The sequence below is a fragment of the Macaca thibetana genome, chromosome 3 (assembly GCF_024542745.1).
Source record: "Macaca thibetana thibetana isolate TM-01 chromosome 3, ASM2454274v1, whole genome shotgun sequence".
Lineage (NCBI taxonomy): Eukaryota > Metazoa > Chordata > Mammalia > Primates > Cercopithecidae > Macaca > Macaca thibetana.
In genome coordinates, this window is record NC_065580.1 from 10,149,235 (window position 1) to 10,167,697 (window position 18,463).

General features: G+C 42.3%; 1 protein-coding gene across 10 annotated transcripts in view; it reads left to right on the forward strand.

The window, feature by feature from the left end:
- The window catches only part of EZH2 (enhancer of zeste 2 polycomb repressive complex 2 subunit), a 76,787-nt gene extending 63,309 nt beyond the window's left edge, over positions 1-13,478 (forward strand). For all 10 annotated transcript variants that reach the window (XM_050785813.1, XM_050785814.1, XM_050785820.1 and 7 more), the window contains 12 exons: positions 710-801; positions 2,290-2,530; positions 3,027-3,196; positions 3,634-3,728; positions 4,878-4,918; positions 5,388-5,513; positions 6,306-6,484; positions 9,066-9,161; positions 10,447-10,528; positions 11,425-11,505; positions 11,660-11,744; positions 13,155-13,478. In XM_050785813.1, coding sequence (XP_050641770.1) covers positions 710-801; positions 2,290-2,530; positions 3,027-3,196; positions 3,634-3,728; positions 4,878-4,918; positions 5,388-5,513; positions 6,306-6,484; positions 9,066-9,161; positions 10,447-10,528; positions 11,425-11,505; positions 11,660-11,744; positions 13,155-13,215 — 1,349 coding nt within the window. In that variant the 3' untranslated portion in view covers positions 13,216-13,478. The remainder of the gene's footprint in view (positions 1-709; positions 802-2,289; positions 2,531-3,026; positions 3,197-3,633; positions 3,729-4,877; positions 4,919-5,387; positions 5,514-6,305; positions 6,485-9,065; positions 9,162-10,446; positions 10,529-11,424; positions 11,506-11,659; positions 11,745-13,154) is intronic.
- Positions 13,479-18,463: the final 4,985 nt, after the last annotated feature.

An 18,463-nucleotide genomic window follows, 5' to 3' on the forward strand; every position in this document is an offset into this window, starting at 1 on the left:
TATGAGGAAGCAAGTTTTTGCAAGAAATTCTGTGAAGTTTGCACTGCTGTCAGTGTTCACACTGTTTTCATGTAGCAGTGTATCCGCATTTGAATCTTTCTGTTACGTTATTTTGGAATTTTAGGTTTCAAACAGTGTATCTAAAATCTGTTTTTTGACATCGTAATTTTCTGTGGCAAGACACTGTAAGCTCTCACCAGGTTCTTGGATTGGGTATGATTCACAGGAATTGAATGTTAGTAATCTGGGGTTGTCCTCTTTACCATTAAAAACGAGTTTTTACAACTGGTGACAAGCTGATTGCTGACCTTTCTTTAGAAATCAAGAAACTGTATGTCAGAATTAAAAATAGGAATCTGATTTAATTGTAGCGGGAGTATCAGCTGCTTAAACAGAGATAGTAAGATTCAATTTAAGTAAATGTTTATAACCATAGTTATGTGCATCAGTGTTACTTGCAAGGAGAAAAATGAGAAATTATGAATCATTCCAGAATTTACTGTTTTTCCTTCCTGCTTAATGGTTGGAGGAGGAGGAATGGAGAATACATTGTGATCGTTCAGTAAGAGCTTGAAGGAAAGTTATATAAAGTAATGTAAACCATATATTAGCAAGATTATAATCCATTAATTGACTTTTCCAGTGGAATTAGAAAAGTGAAAAAGTATTTTATAGTTATATTAGATTCTTTGTTTCATTTATTTTGCAGCTTTTCATGCAACACCCAACACTTATAAGCGGAAGAACACAGAAACAGCTTTAGACAACAAACCTTGTGGACCACAGTGTTACCAGCATTTGGTAAGACTTAGTGCCTTATTATTGCAGAGGGTACTTGAGAGGACTTTATTTTGCACTTTGGTGGAGGTGATCAAGTCAGCGTTAATGTTGTCTGCACCCGTGCTGTTATGGGCCATATGATAGACAGAGCTTTCTCACCCGTGCTGTTTCTTCCATAGCTCATGTACTGCACATTTTAGTCTTTCATTAATGTGGTATTATTCTTTTTAAAATCTGTGTTATCTCTTCAGCAACATTTCAAGGCCTTTAGGATCAAGGACTCTTATGCCTTCCACAAAGTCTATGAGAGTTGCGAGGCACAGATAGTCCACTTAGAAAGCAGGCATGCAGTAACCATACGCAGTAGACCCTAAGCCCCTCTCATAGCCATATCCCTCTGCTTGAGTTTTAGATGCACTGTCATTTCAGCTATCTGATAGGTTCCACAGATTTTTTTTTTTTTTTTAATGATGGAGAAAAGGTAAGGGGTTAGGAAAATATGAGGTAGAAAAGTTGTTTTTTACGGGTACTCTCTTATTTTTACCATTTCCCCTCTTTGAACCAAGCCACTCCTACCTAGGAACTAAATGGGTATATATTGCCTGTTGGATTTTGGACAGAAGATTCATTGAATGGCACCTGCAGAAGGTATCCTATTTTTAAGCAATTTGGTTTTTGTAGAATGAAGTATAAAACTGTTGGCTGCTGTCAAACTTCTCCCTTCTATTTCCACTAAAAAAAAAAAATGGAATTCTTGAGCACTTGTTTTATAATATTCTTTACAAGGCAGAATTTTGTTTGGCTCATCTAAAATGTTTCTGTGGTCTCTATAAACCATGCTCTTACCATTGTTTTATACTTTGAGACTGGATTATTGTACTTCATAATGCAAGATGTAACCCTCAGAGTCTTATTCTGAAGTTCCTTTCATGTCTTCCTGTGGCTGTGTATCCTTCACAGGAAAAAAAAAATGTTGGATGTTTTAATAGTAAGACAGGAAGTGACAAAGTCAAGCATGTTTGTGTTTTGTGTTCTTGTATACTTTAAATATTAACACAAAGAGGTATGCATTATCTTAAACTCTGCATAGGTAGTCTGACTCCGTGCGCATTAGGTATATGATTCTTTTGTAAAGATTCACTTTTAAATAGACTATGTCCATAGAGATAATTACCTTTATTACATGAAGTATATTTCATACTTTATCTTCTTATATTTTAACTTAATTATAACCAGTTAATATATTTTACAAATTCACAATATAGAACTGTCTTGCCTGATTTTTGTACCATTCTAGGAATATATAGAACCCATATTTCTCTTTCTGAAATTTTCAGACTATCAAAAGCATATCAAAAACAAGTATATTAGACATGCAAATGATTATTTGTGATAAATGGATAATGTGATAAATTTTTTGACTAACCTGGCTTATATAGTATTTTTTTTCTCTTCCATCAAAATGAGTTTTAGAACTTTGCCCTCATGTTGACATTTTTCATTTCGTAGGAGGGAGCAAAGGAGTTCGCTGCTGCTCTCACTGCTGAGCGGATCAAGACCCCACCAAAACGCCCAGGAGGCCGCAGAAGAGGACGGCTTCCCAATAACAGTAGCAGGCCCAGCACCCCCACCATTAATGTGCTGGAATCAAAGGATACAGACAGTGATAGGGAAGCAGGGACTGAAACGGGGGGAGAGAACAATGATAAAGAAGAAGAAGAGAAGAAAGACGAAACTTCGAGCTCCTCTGGTAAGACACGTCTAATAACTGGGATTTACTCTTCTGTGAAAGTTCATATTGTGAGGATTAAGGATGTATAATGCATTGAATAATTTTCTTAGTTGGTTAGTTTCAGTATAAAGACTAGAGTCTTAAGACCAGCATTATCTCAAGAATGTGTAGCTGCGTTGCTTGTGTTTCCTGCCTCCACCCCTACCCTGGCTTGTGGTGTTTGCCCTGCTTGTTTGTTTGAAAGTTGATGATGCAGTTTATTCTCATTCTTTGTGCCATTTTCCTTTTTCGATCTTAGGTAGGGAATGATGAAATTCAGATCATTTGGTTTAATATTTTTGATGTTCTATGAATAGTTTTGTTAGAAAATGTGAACTACTGATGAGTTAGTATTTTACTGATTGGATTTTAGTTGTCCTTATCTTTTTGCTTTTTTCTTAAGCACACCCTGAATTTTACTTCTTAATATTATTTCCAATAATTTCTTGACCAGTGCTTACATTTGGTTTTGTAGAAGCAAATTCTCGGTGTCAAACACCAATAAAGATGAAGCCAAATATTGAACCTCCTGAGAATGTGGAGTGGAGTGGTGCTGAAGCCTCAATGTTTAGAGTCCTCATTGGCACTTACTATGACAATTTCTGTGCCATTGCTAGGTTAATTGGGACCAAAACATGTAGACAGGTAAGATATCCGATAAAAATGTTGTTAAAAGAGCTTCAAATATAGAGATAAAAATGTACTCATTGTCCAAACAAAGAAAATTCTTGGTTATTACTAAGCTCCTATTCATCTCCTAAAAATAATTTTTTTTCTTCCCAAGAGGGAATTGAATGAAAATTATTCTCCAGGTATGTTACAGAATTTCCCCACTGTAGACTTTTAAGGTTAGATAGTAGATTTTAAAAGCTAGTAAGAATTTAAATTTAGCATCACAGGTCTTGACCAGAATATAATTACAGCTACCTCCAATGTGAGGGTAGGGACAGCGATGTCTGTTATATCCCCAGCATCTAGCAGTGTCACAGAAGAGACAGACATTTTTCTGGTATGCATGAGTATAAGAATTGTTTGCCTAAATAAGACTGTCCTCATGGCTCTGTGACTGTGCCTCTTGTCAGGTGTATGAGTTTAGAGTCAAAGAATCTAGCATCATAGCTCCAGCTCCTGCTGAGGATGTGGACACTCCTCCAAGGAAAAAGAAGAGGAAACACCGGTGAGTCTGCCATGAAGCTGCTTAGAGAAGTCAACACAGATAGACACTGCAGGCAAGGCCCTTCCTATGGGCCGTTGTTGGTTTCTACTTAGTCTATTTTTAAAAAACCTTAAACTGCCATCAAAAACAGAACTATGGAATCTTATTTCCACTGGGAATTGCTAGTATTTTTCTATAAGAATACAGCAGCCTTCGGTATATTTGGTATGTTAAGAGTCATAAAAATTATAGTTACCAGACGGAATTTGGGTTAAGAAAAACATATTTAGTAGCTTTTTCAGTAAAGGCTATAAACAATTACTTTAACATCATGAAATGTTCTGTGTTTCTGATGTGAGCTCTGGCCCAGTTTTTAGAAGTATCTTTTACTCCAGGAGCTTGAATTTCTAAGTTGTGTGGTATTGCATTCGATACTCCTAATGGGTACCCTACTATAATATAAGCCTGTTGTGAATGTTACTGTCACCTTAGCAAATGTTTTCAGGTTGATTTGATTTGTAAATGTAGAGCCAGAAAAATTTACAAATGGACTCTCTGCCCTAATCTCCCCATACCTCCACCTCACATGTTTAAAAATGAGAAACGTAAGGGTGCAGTTAGATTATGCTTCAAAAATTGTGTACAGGCTCATGTTACATTTTGTTACCTTAACATTTTGTTACTTTAACAAAAATAAGTGTAGGGCCAACCCAATTTAGAATTTTTTTAAAGTCAAGGTTTTTTTTTCCCATAGGAATTTAGGCTTTAGGAGATGCTTCTTAAATTTTGGTTGAATTATTTCTGACCATGTAGTCCACTTGATTGGTTTATGATGCCTGAAATTAGAGGAAGTGATGAGTGTCATCCACATCAGAATAAATCAACAGGCACACACACCAGCTGCTTTGTGCAGCATTGGGAGCTCAGGAGTTCTGACCAGGAGTCATGGATGAACACAGGAAATGACGTCTTGCCACACCTGGGGCAGCCTGAGCCATCAAGCTGTTTGAGTTGCTTCAAACTGATGGCAAATATAAACTGGGCAGGGCATGACTCTTGGCTTTAACGCACTGCTGTATTCATGGCCCGGACAGATCCAGTTAAGCCGCTCTCTGTTGGATTTGTAGCGTCCTGCAGAAGTTTGGTTTCATTTTCTTTGTGTTTTTGCAGGTTGTGGGCTGCACACTGCAGAAAGATACAGCTGAAAAAGGGTTAGCATCTTTCCGTTCCCCTCATTATTAGCTTAACAATGTCTGCTTTGTTTTCATTTGTTTTAGAATAGTAACTGGATTAGAGCTTGGGTTATTCTAATGTAATTGCCTTCTCTACATTAAACCAATTCGAATGGAGAATGTCTATTGATGAATCCCCAGTCAATTCTCTTCTGTAAAGTGGAGGCTGACTGGAAGGTATGAGTCCGAGTCGGTTGAAGGAGAAGTGCTTTGGGATGGGACTTTGATGTAGCCACGCTGTATCTAGATGGAACTCACAAGCACCTGGGGGTGGGAGAGTGTTTTTGCCATCGTTTTGGAAACCGGAATATGTGTAACGTTACGCATTCAGTAAAGGCAGGCCAGCTACCCTCCACAGGTAGTAGGGAAGAATGTACTCGTGTTAATTGTGTATGATCGTTTCCATCTCCCTGGATTCATTGGCCTGCATGATGTTATCTTTACTCAGACGGCTCCTCTAACCATGTTTACAACTATCAACCCTGTGATCATCCACGGCAGCCTTGTGACAGTTCGTGCCCTTGTGTGATAGCACAAAATTTTTGTGAAAAGTTTTGTCAATGTAGTTCAGAGTGTAAGTATTTGTTGCTTTGATGGAATTGCATGAGAACTAAATAGGCCTTTGGTTAGCAATTTAAAAAATCAAAAATAAGAACACGGGAGCACTCCCTTGTTTACTTGACGAAACTCATGGATTTGACAAGTATTTATTGAGCCCCATACCTGGCCCTGTGCCACTGGCTGGTCAGTCGCCTGGGTGTTGTGTGTCTATGTGTGTGAGGCAGGCAAAGTTGTATTAAAGGAACCCGAATTTTATTTTTTTTCTTCTTTGATCATTTAAATTAAGTTGTATTAAAGTCGGCACAGATTGTAAGAGGAATCTAGAAGGAGCTACTCAGATAATTTTTGGACACCAGAAATTGTCAGAGTTAGGAGGGTTTTAGTCTTCAGAATAAAGGAATGTAGCATAAACGCAGTGGATTTTTATAATTGTTTAATGAGACTGCACATGAAGCTTGAGTACTAAGGGAGTGTTTAGAACTAGGGGCTGTGAGAATGGTCAAGGACCATGGATATTGTTTCTTCACAGTTACTTTATTCACACTTACTTTAAATATATACACTGTTTAACAAATGAAAAATGGAAAAACTCAGTGGTGGTCTTTTTCATACAAACAGCTTTAACTTCGCTGTTAATACTTCCATTTCCTTGTCTGTATAGTAGGGCAATAAGGTGGTTGTGAGGGTTGAGAGTCAGCCAGATGCTCAGTACACCCCTTGCCACGTATCTTTCTGCAAGTTTTTGCATATGGTGATGATGGTGATGGTGGTTATGAGTGAAGAACCTCCAAACCTCTCTCTGAAGGTCAAAACCGCTTTCCGGGATGCCGCTGCAAAGCACAGTGCAACACCAAGCAGTGCCCGTGCTACCTGGCCGTCCGAGAGTGTGACCCTGACCTCTGTCTTACTTGTGGAGCCGCTGACCATTGGGACAGTAAAAATGTGTCCTGCAAGAACTGCAGTATTCAGCGGGGCTCCAAAAAGGTGAGTAACAGTCGCTTCTGGAAGGTTGTTAGTAGTTAGCTATTTAGTGATGCAAATGTCAGGATTGTCTTAGATGATTTAGCTGGGGCAAAAAGTAAAAGTGATCCTTGAAAGGTGCAACTGATGAGAAAGTGTTGATAGTTTTCGCTGGATAGTGCACCCTTGGGCAGTCTCTTCAGTTTTCTATAGAGCACTGTACTCCGATAGTAGGAGAAACCAGCAAATTCTGAGAAGTGGCCATTCATGGTATCAGATTTGGAATAAGATGTATTTTTTCTAGCGGTTTAATAGATTATTTGAATTTCTCTTTTAGTTAATAAAACTAGTAGTTTAGTATCCTTAATGCAAATAAATGGTGATTTCTATCAAAATATAGACTTATTCTCATCAAAGAGTATAGATTCCTTATTATGTAGAGTAAAAGATGAAATTTCCCATGGCAGGTTTTTATAGACTTACTTCCTGTTTGTTTAATAACTTTGAGGCCGGGCGCAGTGGCTCACGCCTGTAATCCCAGCACTTTGGAAGGCCGAGGTGGGCTGATCACGAGGTCAGAAGATTGAGACCATCCTGGCTAACATGGTGAAACCCTGTTTCTACTAAAAATACGAAAAAATTAGCCAGGCGTGGTGGCGGGTGCCTGTAGTCCTAGCTACTCGGGAGGCTGAGGCAGGAGAATGGCGTGAACCCAGGAGGCGGAGCTTGCAGTGAACAGAGATCGGGCCACTGCACTCCAGCCTGGGGGACAGAGCGAAACTCTGTCTCAGAAAACAAAACAAAGAAATAAACAAAAACCTTGAAAAAAATCCAGCGAGGAATTCTGTATTTTTAGTGTGGGGAATTGTATGTAGATGGTTTAACTCTCTGAGCCCGGAAGTATGACTGAGCGAAAGAAACTCCAGCAGCATGTGTTTGGGGAATCCTTTTTTTTTTTTTTTTTTTTTTTTTTTTTAAGGCAGATAAGGTCTTTCTTCAGTTCTTTTTATAATAATAGCTGACATTTATTAAGCATGTAAAAATAGCAGGCACTGTTCTAAGTGCTTTAGTGGATTCGTTCATTGATCCTCCTAACCCTGTGAGTGAGGAATAAGTGTTAACCCCATTTTACAGGTAAGGAAACCCAAAGTCACAAGACTTGTAAAGGAGCAGGAGATCAAATCCTCCAGGCTCCCATTACCTGCCCTTATGCTGTGTGTGTGTGTGTGTGTGTGTGTGTAGAGTAGACATATCTTTGTTGTTGGACCATTTATTTATAATTGAGATCACACTTCCTACCAGCAGGTCCCCTTCTACCAGAAATTGTGCTCCAGGCAAAACACTGAAGTTTTCTTGGTTTTGTTTCCTTATGTTTTTGAACCAAAGTCTGTGTTTATGGCAGAGAGCTGTGCAGGGTCGTGGAGAGCTGTGCAGGGTCATGGAGAGCTGTGCAGGGTCGTGGGTTTTTTGTTTTTAGCTGTGACTTTTTTCTATCAGACATTTAGATCATTTTACTCTAGGCAGTTATATGTCCATTTAGGTCACTGGATCACAGTGACGCTGGTTCAATTTCCGATGGCATACCCGCTCAGACCTAAAAATCTCAATTTCTCCCCCAAACAGCTTACCATTGTACTCCTTCTTGACTTTGTTCAGAAAGTGGGTACTTCTATTCATACTGACATGTCCTCTTTATAAGACATTTTTTAACTCTGAAAAATGTTAAACTATGTAGATACTTTTTACCAGTTGGGTTTCATTTGCACAGCAGTAGTTAGCTGTTTAGTTTCTGATCAGAAGGATATTTGGGAAGTTCACCTGACAGGTGAGTGGTAAGATGGTCCAGAATAGGAATAGATTGGAAGCTTAGGTGATCAGGGAAGCCTTTGTAAAGGTCACAAGAAAATTTTGGATGAAAGCATAATAATGAGCCATGATGAAAAATTGGCATATGTTTGGGAACACATCCCTAAATACATAATTTACAGCAATGATCATCTCGGCATTTCTGCTGAAAATAGACTACTGGACTGACAAGATCATGGTAATCCCTCCCAATAGTTTCTTGTGTTATCCTGAGGAGGTGGGGTGGAAGAACAAATCCAAAGCCAAGTTGCCATGGGCTTCAGAGGGAACCAGCACCAGCGAAGAGTCAGGGGTGTCCTGAGGCTGAAAATGGAATAATGTTAATAGAAATCACTTGGGGGAAGTAGAGGGAAAGGTATGGAGAAGAAGAGTGATTTGGTGCTGTCCTTAAATTCAGGTTGAAAGTAAATTATTCGAGGAAATCAAGGGCTGAAGAAACAGGGAAGCCAAAAGTGCAGCAGGCCTAGAGCACCTTGCTGAATGATGGTCACTGCAGAGGACTAACACCACCAAAGGGTTTTCTGTAAGACAGAGATTCTTATCTGCTGTATGAGAAAAGCATAATGTTCATAGCCATTCTCAGCAGCTTTCACATTGACTGAAGCTGTGTGTTCCATTACTGCCTTAGAACAGGTCTGAGGATTTACAGTGATAGCTTTTGTTTTCATTCTGTAGTCTGCTTTGTCCCCAGTCCATCTTCACCCTCCTTTTTTGATTGTAATTGTGTTTTATTCTCTAGCATCTATTGCTGGCACCATCTGATGTGGCAGGCTGGGGGATTTTTATCAAAGATCCTGTGCAGAAAAATGAATTCATCTCAGAATACTGTGGAGAGGTAAGGCACTGATTACCTATATTCAGGTGGCATTGTATATACTAACTTTTCTTTATTTTAGATTGATTTTATTAGGTCAGTCTGTGGGTTTGATTGGGAATGAATTGCCATAAACTGCCTTTTAAGCCTGGACTTCTGCATGTTTGTGGATTTGCATGCTTAGTAACTGGATTGTGCTGGGCGCGGGGGCTGACTCCTGCAGTCCCAGCACTTTGGGAGGCTGAGGCACGTGGATTGCTTGAGCTCAGGAGTTGGGAGACCAGCATGGGCAACATGGCGAGACCCCATTGCTACAAAAAATGCAAAAATTAGCCAGGCATGGTGGTGCATACCTGTAGTCCCAGCTACTTGGGAGCTGAGGGAGGAAGATCGCTTGAGCCTGGGAGGTTGAGGCTGCAGTGAGCCATATTTGTGCCACTGCTCTCCAGCCTGGGCAACAAAGTGAGACCCTGTCTCAGAGGAAAACAAAACAAAACAGGATTGCTTGGTTCTAGCCACATTTAGCTTTTCTCATCTATGGTCAGCAGGGAGAACAGGAGCTTTACCATAGAGTGTCCTGCTTAATCCACAACCTGGTTGATAAGGATGTAGAAACAACAGTGTCATTAGTTATTCACCTTCTAAATTGTTGAGTTACCGAAAAATCATAGGGCTAGCTTCAATTTGGAACCAACTCACCCAAATTTTTTTTTTTTGAGATGGAGTTTCGCTCTTGTTGCCCAGGATGGAGTGCGATGGTGCGATCTTGGCCCCCTGCAACCTCCGCCTCCCAGGTTCAAGCGATTCTCCTGCCTCAGCCTCCCGAGTAGCTGGGATTACAGGCATGTGCCACCACGCTCAGCTGATTTTGTGTTTTTAGTAGAGATGGGGTTTCTCCATGTTGGTTAGGCTGGTCCTGAACTGCCGACCTCAGGTGATCTGCCTGCCTCAGCCTCCCAAAGTGCTGGGATTACAGGCATGAGCCACTGCGGCCAACTTGTGTGTGTGTGTGTGTTTTTTTTTTTTTTTTTTTTTTTTTTTTAAGCTCAGCGAGAAGACTTTGGTTCCTCACTTTCTCCAAGGATAATTACTTCAGGATGTGGAAATATTTCTGAGTTGGGGTCCTTAATATACAGTTATTCTTAGATTTATCAGTGTGCAGACTGAATGGGAAAGAGAACTTGGCTGTAGTGACCCTTTTTGTTTTCTTCCGAAGGTCCAGTATTCACTGTGTGTGCTTTTGCATGTGCTGTCAGACTTGATCACCTTTATCCAAAAGAATTTTCTCTTGTGTCTTTCTTTTTAGATTATTTCTCAAGATGAAGCTGACAGAAGAGGGAAAGTATATGATAAATACATGTGCAGCTTTCTGTTCAACTTGAACAATGGTATGTATCTGAGCTGGGAGGCAGTGAGTTTCTCTGAGTTGCATGTGGCAGCCTTCTGCCTGCCAAGTGTTCAGAAACGAGGGTGGAGGTCAGTGAGGTGACCGGAAGGAGGATCTCCTTAGAGGCATCGGGGGCTGCTTGCTTGAAAGGAACTGGAGCAAGGAATTCCTCAGGGAGCAGATGGACTAGGTGTGCAGGAAACCGCCTCTCTGAAGCCCTGGCCATCTGTGAGTGGCGCTGTACCAGTGTCTGGCTGTGACGGGGATGTTGTGCTCTTGCTGCCTCACCTCTTGTGTTCAGGCAGCTCAGCACACCTCCTCGTCGGTGCCTCGGAGCTGGGAAGGAGGGGAGGAGCCAGACTCCCCTGGATATTCTCAAAGGACTGGGAGGAAAGGCAGTTGCTTTCATAGCTGATGTTCTGGGGTAGAATGTAAGTCTGTAGGGATATTTCTGGTGGGATTGTTCTGGTGGGAGGTTGGCTTAACATGTAAGATATTCAGAGAAACTCTTAGTTGGAACAAGTAGAATAGATTTTTTCTAGGAATGCTTTATAGACATTATAAAAAAAACTAATGTTAAATGAATTGATGTTCAGAAGAATTTTGTCAGATTCTTTTTAATTTTTTTTTTGTTTTGCTTAGTAATGTATGTTTATAGTTGATAATTAATAGCTTTTGTGTCAGATAACCATCTTGAATTATAGGTGATTAATTTTAACCTGGAACAATAGTGTGTTCTTCCAAATGTCATTTCTTACTGAATGAAGTTGCTTGAATGATTTATTTGCTTTTGCAGGCAAACCCTGAAGAACTATAACCGGTTGCATTTACAGAATCATAATAACTTGATTTACTTATAACTGAAATTATTCACTGGGCTTATTTTCTTCTTTTTAGATTTTGTGGTGGATGCAACCCGCAAGGGTAACAAAATTCGTTTTGCAAATCATTCGGTAAATCCAAACTGCTATGCAAAAGGTAGGTATCTTTGACGTCAGAATTGGAACTCCCTTTTTAATCCTGTGATGATGGACTTGAATACTTCTGGGATAGTTGTTTGTTATGTGAACAAGTCAGTTAACCTCCCGTGGCCTGTCTTCATGCTCACTGACACCAGTGTGTCTCTTTCCAGTTATGATGGTTAACGGCGATCACAGGATAGGTATTTTTGCCAAGAGAGCCATCCAGACTGGTGAAGAGCTGTTTTTTGATTACAGGTTGGTAAAGTACATTTCTAACATGATCTCTAAGGGCTTTTTCTACTGGATTGTGAATGCTGGGCGAAGGATTTTTTTAGTTCTTTGCTAGATGTGCTGAGGGGTGGGGGTGAGTTGTTTTGACGGGTCACTTTGCCTTGAGCATTAGTGGGGAATTAGGTTATACTTTCCTGTTATGTATTCACGATCCATTTATTTATTATACAAGTCATGCTTATTTTAAAAATAGAATCAAATCCATGCAGAAAGCCCCGTTTCTCACCCTGCTGTTGACAGCTGGGTGAGTCCTAGACCTTCTCATATCATGCCGCATGCTGCATGCTTGCCTGTGGAGCGTTTTTCCAGATAAGTGTGATCACACTGTCCTATAGATTTTTCTGCAACATGGTTTTACTTGACAATATACTATGTATGTCTTTACTGATTAGATCTACTTAATTTATTGTTTGCTATAATACTTATTACACGTATCATTACCATTTTAAAAGGTGCTGTTGGCAAATCACTGTCTGGTCACCCTGTGGGGATGCCTGGGACATGTGGGCCACCGATGGTATCTGTGTGGTTAGGCATTAGGCTGCCAGTTGACACAGTCAAGCTCTGTGGGATACATTTAAGTCATCCATTGAATACAGATTTAGGTGCAGTCAGATGACTGTCTAGTTAATGAACTCCTGTGGTCCCATGTACATCCCATCCAGAAGCTGTCTTTGAGTACTGAGTTCTTGAATATTCAGGCTGGCCTTTAATGGCTGTTGCATAGCCGAGAGCTCTCAGTGAGGCAGACAGGGTCTGAGTGAAAGGCCTACTTTACTGAGGGCCGCTGCCTTCATTCCAGGCCGGCTCTGAATGAAGAGTGTGGGGTGGAGCTGGGGTTGGAGGCAAAGCCATCCAGTTTCCTTGGGAGGGCCTGGTGGCCCCACCCACTATTTCTGGGTGTCCACTGTACTCCAGTTCTTTCTTCACCTGGGGGAACAACTGGCGGGCTGCTCTTTGGCCCTCTTTGCCATGGTCATCGTTTTTTTCCAGACCATGGTTTTATTTTGCCTTTCCACCGTCGGGCCTAAACATCATGATGTGGACCAGCCTTCCTGGGGCCACTTGCTTCAGAGGCATAGGGGAGGCTGGGCAAGCTCTGGAAATGCTTGTAGACAGGTTTGTTCAGTTCAGAACTTGGCAGCGTCTCACTTAGATGGCCAGCAACGCAGACCTACGCATTGCCTTCTACGAGTGTGCCCTTATGCAGGCAGCTGTATAATTGGATGGTTTTTTTTTTGTTTTGTTTTGTTTTGTTTTAAGACATTTTAATGCACCCACTGTCTTCAGCAGGCTTTGTTGTGTTAAGTAAGTCTCAGCACATGTTGGATGGGTGGTCATCCAGCGGACTTCTGCTTCTTCCTGTTGTTTCAGATACAGCCAGGCTGATGCCCTGAAGTATGTCGGCATCGAAAGAGAAATGGAAATCCCTTGACATCTGCTACCTCCTCCCCCTCCTCTCTGAAACAGCTGCCTTAGCTTCAGGAACCTCGAGTACTGTGGGCAATTTAGAAAAAGAAAATGCAGTTTGAAATTCTGAATTTGCAAAGTACTGTAAGAATAATTTATAGTAATGAGTTTAAAAATCAACTTTTTATTGCCTTCTCACCAGCTGCAAAGTGTTTTGTACCAGTGAATTTTTGCAATAATGCAGTATGGTACATTTTTCAACTTTGAATAAAGAATACTTGAACTTGTCCTTGTTGAGTCATCTCTCATAACATGTCAATAACTGCTTTTAGTACTGCCCAACAAAAAACTTTTAAATTTACCTCCTTGAGTTTTTTAGTTGTCTTTGTATGAATCTTGATTTTAACTAATACTGCCTGGTAATATGTGGAAGACATTCATATATGAAGAACTGCTGTGCATCCTGAGGGCTGACCCAGTAAAGGGCTTGATTTTATAGACAAGACCAGGGTGGGTGGGTACGTTCCAGTCAGCTGTGCAAACTGGAGAAAGTGATTTAACCTCCAAGTCTGTTCCCCATATATAAACTGACAGAGTAGACTTAGGTTATTTTTAAGAACTCACCTAGTTCTAAATGCCGTTAGTCTAGATAGAGTTCTTTAGAAATACAATATAAGTTGGGATTCCTTACCTACCTACTGACAGGTATAACCAAACTAGTTTTATATCTTCTCAAAGAAGAGGTAAAAATCACAAACTCTAAGCGTCAAGGAAACAACATGTGCCTTGCATGCCTTACCATGTGGTCGGTCTCAGAATTTGGGGGAATTTCTCTGCACCCTCCCCCGGTACATTCACCAGCAGCATCATGGGAACCCTCACAACCGCTGCAAACCAGACCACACTCTACATAACTATCTCCACTCTCACCCAGAAAATGGTCCCATCCACTTAAGAGCTTGTTGCCCTCGATGCCCTCATGTTCCACTCTTGGCACTCAGCAGGACCCTGAGGCAGTTACTTCATTATTTGGGTTAGGTCATTCTCTAGATGGCTCAATGGCCTTGCTTAGGCACAGGCGAAATGGAGCCCATCTGCTCATCATTGCATGTAGGCCTGTTCATGAGACCCCAAAGATTACTTGGGCCCAAAAGTACCTGTTGACATGGCTCATTCCAGCCACAGCCCTCAACCCGTCCTCAGAGGAACAGCTGGGAAATGGATCCTTGAGGCCTCCAGTGAGCACAATGTACCAGAGCCCCAAAGGCATAGGAAAGACAAAGGGGCATGATGGAAAGCAGTAGTTTTTGAGCCCTGTCTGATGTATTCTCAATGCACAGCAAGCTTTTTGTACCATGATTTGAAATGTGCTTCTGTAAATGCCTCTTCAGTGACTTCCATGAACACAGATTTCTGAACAGAAATGCTTGACATAATAACCCATTTGATATAACCTATCAAGCTTGTCTGGCCTGTGGACGGCTGGTTGCATACAGCCCAACACAAATTCGTAAACTGTCTTAAAACATTGAGGTTTTTTGTGATTTTTTTTTTTTTTTTTTTAAAAGACGGTATTTTGCTCTGTTACTACTCAGCCTGGAGTACAGTGGTGCAGTCTTGGCTCACTGCAACCTCTGCCTCCCAGGTTCAAGCGATTCTCCTGCCTCAGCCTCCTGAATACCTGGGATTATAGGCACAGGCCACCCCACCCGTTTAATTTTTGTGTTTTTAGTAGAGGTGGGGTTTCGCCATGTTGGCCAGGCTGGTCTTGAACTCCCCCTAGTGATCCACCCACCTCGGCCTCCCAAAGTGCTGGGATTACAGGTGTGAGCTGCTCCGCCCAGCATGGCTTTTTTTTTTTTAAAGCTCATCAGCTACTTAATACAAGGCTTGACATATACAATAGGCAGCACCTCACCCACAGACTAACTTCTGTTGGTTAGAGGCACCCAGAAGCTGTGCCAGGTTTTCATTAATGTCTGGTTCATCCCATCTCCAGTCTTCACTGTCTCCATGCCGCGTCCTCACTTCCGCTTCTGCCCAAGGTGTTCAACTCTACCAAAATCAAATCAAATGTAAACCCACACATTTAAGCTTGTAGATAGCTCATCAAGACTGGATCCAAGTGTAAACATTTTGAAAACCATATTCTGTTAAATAATTCTTAATGGAACTAGTTGAAATAATTGCCTATCTGCTCAGTCCCTTGATATAAACAATTCCAGTGAGGGCTACACAGGGATACCTGGTATTAGAAGTGGTCCACACTCACCTGTTACAGCAAGGGCATTGTTGGGGCTGGGCCCTGGACAGGGTCATAAACTGGACAGATGAGCGATGAGGGTATAAAAAATGAACCTGGGCAGCCAAGTGACTGATTCCTACAACAAGAAGTTGTCTTCATTAGAAGGGGGATTCAATTCACATAGCTGAAGGCCAGCAAGCATGTTTTCCAGCTGGGCTGGTAATTCTAAATTTCAAAGGAAAATTAGGTACCAATATTCATCAAGGAGCAGCATCTTAAAATGCTGTCAGTAAAGATACGTTACATTACAGCACCTGTTGGTCCTATAATCACTGTTTCTTACCCACTAGCTGGGGCCAATCTTCAGATTCCCGAGTTGGGGCGTGCCTGGCCAGCAGTCTGAGTCTATACGCCATGCTTAACAGAGCCCAACCAGGAGACTTACCCTTCCAGGCAGGCGCTGAGATCAAGGTCCTCTCTGGTTCCCTCAGGCCGCAGCAGTACATACTTAGCCTGTGCATCTGGTCTTAGTACACAGCCCAGCTCTGATTAAACCACAACGAATGTTTCTACAACCCAGGGGGTAAAATATTGATCTTATAAAATGAGTTAAAGTTGTCAGTAGATTAAACCTTTGTTGCTGTGATATTGTTTCCAACCTCTTTGGCCATGATTCCAAGATAATCAGCCTTGGTCTCAGTGGGTAACAACCACGCTCTGTAGACCCCCACTAGGATTTGGCAGCAAATAACAGCCCCAGGTTTTTGGTGTTCTAGAGAGAGGCTCCCCTATACTTCAAAAAAGGGTAAAAGTAAGAGTGACAATGTGAGCACTCTGGGGCTAGATTAGTTCAGTGATACTGCGCTTGGTGGTTCTTTGTAAACCATTTTTCTTTTTTTGAGACGGAGTTTGCTCTGTCGCACAAGCTGGAGTGCAGTGGCACGATCTCAGCTCACTGCAACCTCTGCCTCTGAGGTTCAAGCGATCCCCCTGCCTCAGCCTCCCAAGTGGCTGGGACTACAGGCGTGCGCTACCACAACTGGCTAATTTTTGTATTTGTAGTAGAGACGGGGTTTCACCACGTTGGCCAGGCTGGTCTCGAACTCCTGACCTCAAGTGATCCACCTGCCCGGCCTCCCAAAGTGTTGGGATTACAGGCGTGAGCCAATGTGCTTGGCCACAATTTTCACAATTACAGCTAGTAACAAAAAGCCAATTGTGCACACGCAAGTATTTTGTCTGAGAAGAGGGCTTGAGAACTGGGAGGAATGTGACCTTCCTCCTGGGCTCTAACCATGCTGCCCACATGTAGGGACTGAACACCAGGGGGTTCCAGAAGCCTGGGACTCTGCCTCTAAGCGACTTATTAAGTTGTCCTGAAAAAGGAATTCCTCAGAGAATGTCTCCCTTTCCATGTCTTATCAAGAGAAAAGGAGTCAACCTACACATAAGGGACATTTGGACCTAAACACAGGTCTTGAATTGCCTTTTCTTTCACACCAGTCAACACGGTACACTTAGCCAGTGGAAGGGGAGCAGGTAAAGGCCGGGAATCTGAAGGTGTGGGGTGAACTCCCGACTCGCCCATCTCTCAGCTCACCTTCACTTACCGTGAGGAATTTCCACGGGACCAAGGTACTTACCCAAGTGCCTGCTTGATCCCGGAGGGACTGAAGAGACCAGCAAACTCATGACAATATTTCTATCATTCACAGGACTGAAATGCACAAGCTCTTGAGGCAGGTCTGTGGTGTCCTTTGCAGCATGCTTTTCTCACAGGCATAACAATGGACTGGTTTGAGGAAAAGCAAGAGGTGCTTCACTCCCAGTGCGGCGCGACCGGGGCGTTTCCGGGCTGTCCCGTGGAGGGAGGGGTGGAGTTTGGAACACCAGCTGCTTCCTGCCTGGCTTCTATACTGAGACTCTTCACTAGATTGTTTGAAAAAGGAGATATGCTAAAAAAAAAAAAAAAAAAAAAAAAAAAAAAAAAAAAAAAAAGAGATCTCCGCTGTACTAGCTGCGCGCAGCGCGCGGGGCCTCAGCCTTCCGAGTTTACTTCTGGAGCTGGCAGGGCCAGGCCCTCCACTTTGCTCCCCGCCATCACCCAGTGAGGTCTGAAGGCTGATCCTCCACACAAGCCGTCCTGGAGCGCAAGGATTCCTTCCCAGCTTAGGCGATCGGAGACCCTGGGGGATCCCTCCTGTACATTGAAGTCCCGTGGTTCCTGCTCCCCTTTCTTCCCGACCTGAGTGGTCTGAACACACAGGTTCCTGGTGTTTCTCCGGTACCAGTGTTACTATGGGTATCCGCCGCTGACCTACCTGGAGTACCCCATCCTCATCGCACAAGATGTCATCCTCCTGCTGTGTATCTTTCATTTTAACGGGAACGTGAAGCAGGCCACTCCTTACATCGCTGTATTGGTGTCTTCTTGGTTCGTCCTCGCCCTGCAGAAGTGGATCATAGACCTGGCCATGAGTCTCACCCTGTTGCCCAAGCTAGAGTGCAGTGGTGTGATCTCGGCTCACTGCAACCTCTGCCTTCTGGGTTCAAATGATTCTTGTGCCTGAGCCTCCTGAGTGTTTTGTTTCAATTTAATTTAATGTAACTTAATTTAGGAGAGCTAAGTAATTAAACATGAGGCCAAAGTTAAAAAAAAAAAAAAAAAAAAAGTGTGGAAACCATTAAATGCTCAGTTGATTACCATTTTACTTTTTAACCTGTGTGAATTTTTGTGACAGAGTTGCTTTGTTTTCCAAGCTGGAGTGCAGTGGTCTTGGCTCTCTGTAGCCTCAGCCTCCTGGGCTCAAGCGATCCTCCTGCCTCAGCCTTGTGAGTGGTTAGGACCACATATGTGCGCCACCAAGCCTGGCTAATTTTTGTAGAGATGGAGGCTCCCTATGTTGCACAGGGCTGAGCTCTCTCCAAGTGCTGGGCTTACAGCCGTGAGCTATCTTGTGCCTGGCCCTCCGTAATACATATATATTGTTTTGAGACAGAGTCTTGCCCTGCCGCCCAGGCTGGAGTG